General features: G+C 44.2%; 1 protein-coding gene across 1 annotated transcript; it reads left to right on the top strand.

Annotated features, from left to right (window-relative positions):
• Positions 1-3816: 3816 nt before the first annotated feature.
• Positions 3817-4247, top strand: LOC131262638 (uncharacterized). Its single transcript, XM_058264686.1, has 2 exons — positions 3817-4085; positions 4163-4247. The coding sequence occupies exons 1-2, from the start codon at positions 3817-3819 to the stop codon at positions 4245-4247; spliced, it is 354 nt and encodes a 117-aa protein (XP_058120669.1).
• Positions 4248-11633: the final 7386 nt, after the last annotated feature.

Genomic DNA, 11633 nt, shown 5'->3' with positions numbered 1-11633 from the left:
ATACAACATGTTTGCATAGATAGAGTGTCGGTTAAATATGCCAATATTTGTCTATCAATTAAACTCATGAAAAATGAATAGTTTACCGTCACACTACTTGTTTCATTTAGCTGAATTGTATAAGGAACTAACCTGGTTATTTGGCTTTTGATTTCGTCTACTGTTTGTATAACTTTTTGTTTTGACTCTTTCGCAAACTCGATCACAATTGGCCTGCAAAACCTAACACTTTGAGGCATCAAGTTTATCCAGATGATATCTGAATCGTCACTGATGAACGAAAGACGGATAGGCGTTAATGCCGATACTAATAAATCACTGTCTGATGCAGTATTTTCTCCGGAACCATGAAGCGGTTGATTGTAAATGCTGTGTCCACTAGATCCGTCAATGCCCCACGAGAACAATAATACGACGCTTAGTGAATCACACAAAGAAGATGAAAGGTGTCGCAAGATTTCTGCCTTTTGTATTTCAATTATTCTACACGCAGTGTGATTAACCAACTCTTGTAGATTAACTTCAGCTTTTGTTTCACTAATAGAAATAAAATCTTCACTTGGTGCGCAGGTTTTTTTAAGTTTGTTGATTTGGTAATATGACGGAAAAACTTTTTTTGATACTTTATGCAAATCATTATACTGGGATTTTGAGAAACTATTGTCTATAAAACATGCCAACGCTTCTTCGGCAGATACTAAAACATCACTTTTGGTTGTCATTGGCATAACACTTGAAGGATTTTTCAAAAACATGTCTATCATACTCATCAGCCTTAACTGCTTTTCTTTAAAAGCTAACAACCTCACTGAGTATAATTCCTTTTCGAGATTGCCGTTGATATCTGTCTCTTTGGCCACACTTCGACGTTTATTCCTCACGCAGAGATCATTAAACTCTTTTTTTGGCCGTCCACGACTTTTGTTTTCCGTATAGGCACTAATGTCAAATGGTTTGTTCAACCAGATTTTCGAATCCTTTTGAAAATTCTTCGAGTTTCTAGCACATTTCTTCAATCTAGCCTTGAAACTTTTTTCCAGTATCATCAACTTATTAGTCACTTTCAATTTATCACACGGTTTGATGCTTTCTTTACTTTCAATGAACTGTAAAGCATACCCAATGTTTTCCTTGCAAGAAGCATTGTTTTTCAAAACGTTTATGATATCGTTGATTATAAAGGAAACCATCGTGAGATTATTAAATCAATCTCAGACAGATTATTAACTTCAAAACTATAAAAACGTTGTTTGTTCTCCGAGAAGCTCACTGACAATTGCTGTTTATGCAGTTAAAGGTAAAGCTTGGGCAATTTTGGGTATAAAAAGATGGGTTTGTGAGCTGTAGAACAAGTAAAAGCGACCTGATACATTCAAAGCAAACCAAACCAAATTTCATTCTTTGCCAGTGACTTGGCTTGTCTTTCCCCTTTTATGTGATGTTCAATCACTACCCTGCTTCACATTTTTCATTGAATGAAAATTTCAAATTTGAATGCATTGAATGAGAATTCATATTTCTTACCACACATGATGCTGCATATGGCATGATGGAGGCGCCTAGTAGCTGATAAACTATAAGCTTCACATCTAAAGTACAGAATAACGTAAAGATGCGCGCGTATGCGCAAAAAAAACTATCATTTATTGTTACAAAACATTCTAGACTATAAGTGGGTATGCATCATATTACAATCTTTCGCAATCCTTAGCGATGGCATAAGGTTAAAAACAGAAAATTGAAAAATTTTCCGGGAGTTTTGCGAAACAATGCTTAATATTTTTTGACATTCAATTTCAATTTGGTCAAACTGTCAACAATTATAAAGCATGATAATATACCTTTCCAAAACTGTGCTTGGAATCCGATTCCGACCATTATTATAGGAGTTACAGACCTTCAAAGTTGATGGATTTTTTTCAATTTTTCACCCAATATTTTCACAAATCTTGACTTTGAGGGGCTGTTTCTCAGAACCTGGAAGAGCAGAGGCTCTAGTTTTTGGGTCATTTCTTAGTTTCATCTTGTAGTTTAAGAAAACATGTCTCTTTTTTCTGAAATCCAAAAATGAATTTTTGATTTTTATCCCGGCTTCGCTCCATCGTGCAATGGTGGGAAAAAATGCTACTTTCTTTTACTTCTTTTATTTTCCCTTCCTCGAGAAATGGGACGCCTTGCGCATCGATGACTACCAAGAATTCAAATATTCAAATTTATATTTGTATATAGTCGTGTGGTATTATTTGATTTTGCATCTTATCGGGTGGACGGGCGAGAACCAGAAATGGATACAAAGTTTACATCGCATCGATAACGATAAGCCGCACGACATCGCACAGTCTACAGTAATTCCAAGGATTTACTTCACTTATCTGACCCACCGCGGGTTAGTCTCTGCTTGACCGGCGTACAGCAAACGCTGCCAAAAACCAGCTCGAATATGGAAGACGTCGAGAGTAGCAAACCGGAGGCGAGAAAATTACAGAAAAGCGTCAGCTACGATCTCAGTGAAGATGAGGATTACAACAGTGTGGCTGATTCTGACACGGAGGAAAATAGCAATGGCCTGAAGCGAAGTGTCGGATACGTTAGTATAACGATGCAGGATGATATTGATGTAAATATCTTGTAATCTCTTCACAGTTCGATTATTTACTCACTGCTCTCTTATGCTGCTTTTTTGTAGCATTTGAATGCCGCTAAGAAAGTTGGAGACGCAGAAGATACAAAATCGCAAGCCGAATCTACTGGTGAGTGCCATAAAGGATTCAAGCCCAAAACAAGCGAACAGGGCGGTCACATTTAACGCATGTCGTAACGTATGCCTGATTAATCATCTTTATTTAACCTTACGCTTCGTCTAGAACCGGGTGGCAACAACAGTAACAATAAGGTAACTACATTAAATCCTCGTGCCGCTTGCTTTTAAGCAGTTGTCACCATGAACGGACATTCCTGTTTTGTTTTGTCAGCTGAACTCGGAACTGACCAGCTTCGTGCAGAAAAAGTCGTTCGCTCAAAACATGATGGACATTGCGCTGCTGTCCGCCAACACGAACCAGCTGCGGTACGTGATCGATTTAGGGGAGAAACATCCTTACTACTCGACCAGCCTATGCCTGATCGTTCTCAGCCTGGTCATGCAGGTCGTGGTGGGAATGTCCATGCTGTACATGAGCAGGTAATTTGTGTGTGTCCAGTGCTTTCCAGTTTGGTTTTTCAATGCCACCACTCTTTAAATCGTAGGTACAATATGAAAAACAAATCTGAGATGAAAGAAGCATCCCACATGAACAACCTCTCGGTGGCTGGCGTCTTCCTGGTGACGCTGATCAACGTGTTCATCTCCACGTTCAACGGTACCGGGGGTGAGGGTTTGGTCACCCAAACTGACCCTGCGCTTGTGAATACTAGTGACGTCGCAGCGGCGTACGTAATGCCTTAGAGCAAACCGGAACATAGGCCATAAAACGTTCATCGTGGCGCATCCTCATTTGCGTGCCGGAAACCGGAAAAGAAACCCTTCTCCCCCGCCCCCTTTCCCTCCAATCCCAAGGAGATCGATTGTATGCTAACGTGAGCGATGAGGAAGTGAAGTGAGTGGAATCGTCTTTGGAAGAGTGGAAACCTTCACGCCAAAAAAAAACCCAGTAGTCTTAGCAACCATAGGATAGAGTGCGTTCGCCGTTGTAGTGCGATATGTCAGTGTGATTTAGTTCGGAATAAAACCTCTCGCGTCGGTGTACGTTCAAAATTCGCTGTGTAAAACATTTTCGTTTCCTTCACATCGATTTTTCGGCACACAATACCAAAGTCATGAACTGTTCCTGTGCTTCCGAACGGTGTCCACATCTCCAGTACCTTCGTACGTTGCTAGAAACGACCGCTAAGGATCAGGTGCCATCATGCGCCGTCAGCCGGCATACGTCGACGTCGGAAAATGTGACTCTCTGGCAGCGGTGGAAACCGTACGTCGAACGAACGATAAAACTGGCCGGGTGCGTGATCGAAACGGTGATGCTGCTCTGGGTGGCCCTCACTCGGGGCGCCCTTCAGCTCTGGCTGGGGCTGCTCGATGCGGATCGGTAAGTGTCGCCCCACTGCACCACCTAATGGTATGCCATTTGCTGATGGAGGTATGGGCCTTCGTTCTTCCAAACAGTTCCGCCGTGGCGTTGTTCCTGTTCTTCGCCCTGTCGGTGATCAGTTCAGTTCTGCGCGGTACGACTGGACCAGTGTCAAGGTAGCGCGCAATGGTGGCGTGCAGGAAGATGAGCCGAAAACAACCGATCCGATGCCCTCGGCGTGCCAAGATAGAGACGATCGGTCACGGAAGCAAACGCTTCCCCTCGCCGGTCGAAGAATAAGTCGTTTAAATTCAAATACACCACCGGTGGAGGCGCGTTTTTAATTGGCGCGTGCCGACTTTCGGGCTACGCAGCGGATGGAAGGATGTTAATTCTTTTCCACAATGGATGGGAAAAGATGAGCAATGATTGGTACCAAATTTTGGTCGCTGTTCAACGTCACTCGTTGCGACCCCGAGGTGACAGATTCTGCAGATAGAATTACTCGGTGAGTCACCGGCCTCACCCGCTCATCGCTCAACCTATAGCGCTTTTCCCGCCAGGGGGGCCTTGCAGTTTCCCATAACAAATCGGGCACCGATAGGCGTTACATTAAGTGCACATGAAAAACAGCACGAAAAACGGGAGCATCTATGGAAGATGCGAAATGAAACAGAAAAACCTGGACCTGTATAGAAGAAACTAGCACGGTGCGACAAAGGAAAAGGCCACTGCTAATGGGTCGACGACACGTTAATTAATATTTTCCGGTCACCCGCGGTGGGGGGCGGGAAGTAATAAGAAAGAATCCCAATTTCAAGGCGTCACCGCTTCCGAAGCGACCCCTGGACGGTGGTCAACATTAGTGAGAACAGAACTACAGCGTTTCGTCCATTCTTGATGCTATAGCCTAGAGGGCTTTTCGAATCCTCTGGAAGAAAAGAATCTTGATTTATGGCGTTTCATGGCGAAGATATTTTCCTTATCAAACATGGACACACCTTGAATCAAAGAGATATTATGAAGATAACATTTTTAGATAATACTTGGAATATAATCCCGTTATCAGTGGATCAATGTCGTTCAAGCGAAGAAGTATTTGATAACTCCGAAAATAGGAACGGCCTTTTGCAGTGTTTGATTTCATTAAACATGCTGTATATTTATGTATTATCACTATCTATCGGATTCGTAATTTATTAATCATACCGCGATGGCTTTGAAGCGTAATCTCAAAGTAACATTGGTACATAGTTCCAGCACTATCTGGTAGATAAAATAATTGCCAAGAAATGCCGTCGTAAAACTCATGGGTGGATTGACGGTGAGCTACATCTTTATCGGGTATGGTTCGAAGGTACATTTGACGCCACTGGATAACATCGGAGATTAAACTCGGCTGAGCTGAAGAAGCAATAATAATCCCAACCTAGTTCTAGTGGAGAGTTTGCGAAATACGCCACGGGCGTTGGGAGGAAAAAATCGAAAGCCTTCCACGGAAAGATGGTAGAGTTCTGATTAGAAATTTTCTCACCCATGGGCAGGGCGAATGATTCGCATTAAATTGCATTCGCCGGACTAGATACTCGTTGGCTTCTTGTATCAGATTGGCTTTCCGATGGTGCGGTGTTTTTTTTAAGTTTTGGTTCTGCTTGTTTTTTCTCTTTAGCGGCATGAATGAAATCCGTCAAAGAACAAGCTGCTCGATCGGTGCTGTTCTGACGATCATCGTCCATCATGATGAAGCAGTTGAGAATGACCTCGCGGGCGGCTTCGTGGGAGTACCCATCTTGCCTAACGATGACCGCAGTCGGCAATCTGCGCATCTACACATCTTTTGTCCAACTCATCCGCTAATTGATTCATCAACGAGCTGATAATGTTTTTGCAACGTTTCCATCGTTGAGTGAAATCTCTTCTAGTGTAAAGGATGTTTCACCCTCTCCCTTCTCCATGAGCTCTTCACACTATTTCTAAACCATTTTAAGATGCTGCTAGACTTTTTGCGCTCTCTACTCGCGCCTAATTATGCGGTCGCGTCCGATGATGGATGTGATATCGATTTGTCAACGCCAGCTGCCATGTTTCACTGACCTGTACGTTGGTTCGCTATATATCACACTGTGAAGGAGCCAAAAGACACGGGTCACGCCCGCTCGCACGCATAAACCACCGACGCACGTGGTTCAATGTCAGGATGTTGCTCGAAACAGACGACGGTGGTGCCGATAGTGCGCAAAATGAAGGCTTTCGAATCGGCAAGAAGATCGCAGACATTTTGTAATGTGCTCGTTGGACGGAAAAATTGGGGGTGACTGGAGTGAGAGAAAAGAAAATTCACACCCCACCAATGAGCAAGTAGTTCGGCATTCCACGGAATGCTGAAAGGCCTCCTAAGCCCACCGAATGAACATACACCGAATCGACACAGGAAACGATCGTGGGAGGATCGATTGGAGCGAAACTACCGACCAACACCGACGGTGGGTGTGAAGAAATTGCGCAAAAAAGGATGAGGATCAAACCCTCGGAAAGGCCCGCGAAATGCGGCGAGTTGTTGTTGATTGATAACCCAAAATGAACGCAAAGCAAAAGTGATTGTACGATGGCAATGAAGTTTGTATTTTTCCTTTGTCCCTAGGTCAACGTTGCATGCTGACACGAGAGCGTGAAAATGTGGACCAAGTTTTCTTTCCTTTCCTTTTGTTTCTGCGATGGTCGGTGATAAAAGAGTGGCCCAAACGTATTATCATAATTTGGTTAACGTTTCAAAACTGTGCCACACGGTATTAGCTAATGTTGATGCCAGTATTAATTGCAGTTTTTGGCTGATAAGCGTGCATTTTCTTGCAAAATGGTTCGTTCAAGCCTTTAAAAACAAAATATTTAGTTTTCAAAAGTTATTTATTTATTTATTTGTTTCTATTTGTTCAAGGTACTTCTCTGTTTTATTGAACTTAAAATTAGTATTTAAGTCTTTGTTTACAATCTTCCTGAAAAAAAAACTAAAAATCACAAACTGAACAAAATTTCCTTCAGTTAATGCTATGGCATTTTTGAACATTGTCGGGCTAGTATTTAAATCATGGTGGACGCTAAAAACATTGAACATTTTACATATTGAGATAATCGGGGTATTACTCGCACATACCGAACGTAATAAAACACAATATAAGTCCATCAAACGTGCAAAACATTTTAGATTTGGTGCTTTGCAACAATATTCTTCAATCACGATCATCAAGATCAAGAAAATGATTTTTTTTACCATTCTTACTTCAGTGACGCGTCTTTTTTTATTTTTCGATGGAACTAATGTTTGGTTCACAATTTAAAAATGTAATAAAAATGAAGGATTATCGTGAAAAAAATTGAAATTGAAGAAATTGATCTGGTGAAGAAGTCTGGTAAAAACATTTACAGGAAACCAAACCAATTTGCAACCAATTTCTCTACTTTGATTAATGAACGAGCATGCAAAATAATGAAAAATAAAATTTTAAAGCGGAGACATTTCCGGAAATTGTAAAAGGTAGAAAAAATTTATAGATCTAGTAGGATCAAATTTTTCTGCATGTTCATTCCAACAGCTTGTCCATACATATCTCCTCCATGTTTCATTCATCGTTTTGTGCGCTACCCTTTCCCTCCGCCTTCCCCGGGGTCGCTTTTCCCTTCCGAGCGAATTTCATTTTCCACCGCCGCAAAATGGTTTCCATCTCCGCACGAGCGAGAGAACCGATTAGTGCTCGACACGACGCCAGTTGCCACCCCAACATCATCATCATCAACATCGGCGTGGGGGTTTTCTTCGCTCGCAGCCACCGGCAGGCGAATCAGTTTGACAGCAGCAACGCTCGAGTGTGGAGGTGAATTTTCCACCCAAAAAACGGCCGAAAACCCTTTGCGTCGAGTTCGGTTTCTAGCGCTCTAGCCGTAAAGGAAGAACTTCAACGGCTCTCGTAGCGACGAACCCCATGCACATTGTAACTGGCGCCCATTGTTGGCGGGGCAAATAAATCGGGCCATCGGGCCAAAATCTTCGGCACGGACGGCAAGAAACTAGTTCGAAACCTGCCCGTGACGGGGAGTTGTGTAAGAGGGCACCCACAGCTGACCAGCGAAACGCGAATCCGTACCTTGGAAGGCGCTAGTGTGCAGTGAAATAAAACGTGAATGGGTGTGAATAAATTAAGTTCGAGTGAGCCCATTTATTGCGCCGAGCGACGGTTCGGCTAGCCGCGGTGCATCGGTTCCGAAACGAAGGACGTCGGTGGAAAGTGAAAACTAATTCCACGCTGGACAGTTATAGAACAGTAGCGGCAAGGAGGTGTTAATTGGTCTAGGATTGATTTATGCTTTCCTTTGGTTCGGCGAGTTTAAAAATTGTTAGAACAAGAAGAGAAAAAAAGGGATACGCTTTGGAGTGATAGAAGTTGTCGGTGCACACAAGATTGCATTAAGTACGCGATCGAAGTGACTTGAGTAGCGGATGGAAAAAAAGGCAACAGAACACCGTTTAGCCAAATAAAGAGACACACAAAACGGGACAAAAACGCAAAAGAAAACGAAAAACAAACTCGTCTCAACGGAAACTGACTGCACCGGAAAAACATAAAGCAACACCTTCCGCACGCGTGGCCGAACGGTGAACATGTTCTAGCGTGCGCGGCGCAAACACCAGCGACAAGGTGGGAAAGCATTTCGCGCCCACCTCTCTTCGCCACAGGGTAAACCCCCTACCGTCCGCCCCCCGGTTGCGGTAATAAGAACCGCGCCGGAAAATTCGTCACGGTTTGGTTGGAAAACCCCGGTCCAGCCGCCCCCCGAAGAAGAGATTCTGCTGATTCCGTTCTGATGACACACCTTCGCACACACGCCGGTGCCGAGCTGACGACGGGGTTTTAAAAGACAATCATTTCCAACCGCGACGCGCCTCGGAGGGGGCAATTTGTTGAACGGTTTTTTTTAGACAGCGGCAAGTGTGACTTTCGCCACAGGTTTTCCTTCCGTGGCTGCGACGTTCCCTTTTGGCAACGACGCGTACGAGAGGGTGGTGATTCGAAAACGGGCCAGAAAAGTGGCGGGACGATATATAAGTTTTGGTTTCGTTCGTAACACATCGCTACCGATAACTATAGTGATTTCCCAGCGATCATCACCGGACCAATCGGTTGCCACAAAATGACTCAATCCAGCAGGTAAGTCAACCGTGCTTAAATTACCACCTGATTGTATAATTAATATTATTAAGAAAAGCCATTTTAATATACATACTTGAAGCTGCGGATTTCTTGAATACAAACATACTTTCATTTAATTTTTCTTGTAACATCCTTCATCCTTTCATTCAAGTACCGATTTTAAGAACTTAGGCACCTCCGTATACAGTTTTAATTACCGTCGGTGTAAACTTAAAAGCACGCCTGCCCTTGTCTCCATCGGCGTTTCTATCTAGACAGGCCCAGATTACTACCACCCCACCAATGTTTCGCTAGATAGAACCCAAACGTACGAATTAGTCTAACAGTACTTTCCGTGCCATCGCCACAGTTAAATTCCCATCCACGGTGCGCCACACCAGGTGCGCTGTAGAACCGTTCTGATCGCTTTTCGTTTTTAAGTCTGAACATTCGGTTGGTTCTGGAGAAGCGAAACGAATCATCAACCCCGGGCTAACCGGGGTGGTAGTTAGCAGTTGATCGATTTCACGTCTCATTTCGTTGCAATTGTACCGCCAAAACGTTACAATATGCAAGACATCGTAGGGCGGGTAAACGGGGTTTTAATAGCAGTCGATTGGAAACGTTTCTAAAAATTTGATAAAATCTGAAAATTGAGATACAATGTTCTTACATAACTGTTTCGCAATTCAGAAGCATTTATTGCAGTATTTCATTCAGCACCTTTGTTTGCATCTGTGAAAGAATGCAATAAAGTTCGTTCTACAACAGGGAAATTAAGTTTGTCAGTACGCGAATTGAAAACGAGTTGTTTCCTTATCTACGAATTTTTTTTTTCTGTCAGGCAAGAACAACATTTTGCTTGTCTTTCTCCATTCAACTCCAGTCAAAGACCCCCGGGGTTTGGTGAACCTCCGCCTCGGGCCAGCTGTTGTAGCCAGAGGATCATCAAACGATTGCGCCACCGTTGTCTCAATCCTGTCGAGGCCGCAGCGGAAATGAATTGGAACAGCGGTAATTGAAAAACATAAAGAACTTCTGCGCTTCTGCCGCCCACCACGGAAGCGACGGCCCGGGAGGGGATTTAAGCAGAAAGAAATAAATCAATGAAATAAACCTCGTTGCGCGGATGGGGCTAATGAAAGGAAAATTAGATTCAGCTCATCTTGTAGCTTGGTTGCAGTTGGTCGCGCCGTTTTCCACGCGACAATAAAGACAAAGTTGTCGTACAGGCAGGGCAGGGGGGATCTTCGCTCGGTGGCGGAAGTAATAAACCTGGAAGAAAAAATACAATCCTGCCACTTCCGGGGGGGTGTTTGAGTATCCGTACCGAGAATGTTTAAATGTTCCTAAGGGGGCCAGCGGCTTTGGCGGAGATTGATTTCCACGACAAGATTTGACACAATTCTCACCGAACGAGCATGCAACAAAGCCCAACGGTGGATTCACGTTTGACTTGCTAAACGAAATGAAAATCCCTCACATTAAATCCCCCATGGTCGTCGAATCCGTATGCAAACCGCCACACGAACACCTAATCTTCTCGTTTTGGATTTTACGAACACGAGATTGCATCGGGGTTTTGCGGGAAAATTACCCTACCCCATCGATCGTACGCCGATACGAGGCACGCGGAGGAATAATAAGGGATCGGATGGGATTCTGTTCAGAAGATTTTAGCATCGATCGGGCGCGGCGACTTTTGCCTCCAGCGGTTGACCCGCGTTTCCCAAGCGCATTAACACCTTTCGCGAAAATTTGATCCCAGCTTGATCGCTCAATGTGGCACAGTTCCGAGTAGTGGGCGTCTTGTCTTGCTTAAAAATTCTGGAAAGTTTCAAAATTATCATCCTGCGGGCGTTTCAATTGCGTTTCTTGGCACCCAATGTTGCCGAACGGACGGAGCTGACCTACATTTAACGGGCGCTCGGGAGGTGTCGGTTAAAAGACACTTTAAACCCCCGTTACACAGGGATAACGCCATTGTGCAGCGGAACGTGTACCGAGGACCTAGAATTATGGGGTGGAGTGGCAAAGCAAAACAAACCCCATCCCGGTGGGTAAGTGAATGACGGTGATCCACCCGGGACGCTTGGAACGATCGAAGTTATTTTTAGCGAGCCGTGTTCTAGTTAGCTTGGCTGTGGAAAATCGGTGACGGTTTCCCGTTCTTATCCGGGAAGTGTTTGGACCGTGTACCGTGCCGAACGCGTCGTAATTTGTCCAGCTTTATGATTACGGGTGCGGTGCGCGCTATGACGAATGTGTCCCGTGGTTCTGCCGCATCGGTGAGTTATGGTTGGCACCGTTGGAAGCAGGTCAAACCACGGGCGGGTTGGGAAATGCTACTTCCGTGACCGCAACGAAGCAACAGCAGCAGCTG

Source organism: Anopheles coustani, chromosome 2, assembly GCF_943734705.1.
Source record: "Anopheles coustani chromosome 2, idAnoCousDA_361_x.2, whole genome shotgun sequence".
In the NCBI taxonomy this organism is placed as follows: Eukaryota; Metazoa; Arthropoda; class Insecta; order Diptera; family Culicidae; genus Anopheles; species Anopheles coustani.
This window is presented reverse-complemented; position numbering and strand designations above follow the sequence as displayed.

Excerpts from the sequence above, each read along its gene's own strand:
- LOC131262638 (XM_058264686.1), top strand. The coding sequence starts at position 3,817 with ATGAACTGTTCCTGTGCTTCCGAACGGTGTCCACATCTCCAGTACCTT. Across the intron at positions 4,086-4,162 it reads GGGCTGCTCGATGCGGATCG|TTCCGCCGTGGCGTTGTTCC; the intron begins GTAAGTGTCGCC and ends TCTTCCAAACAG.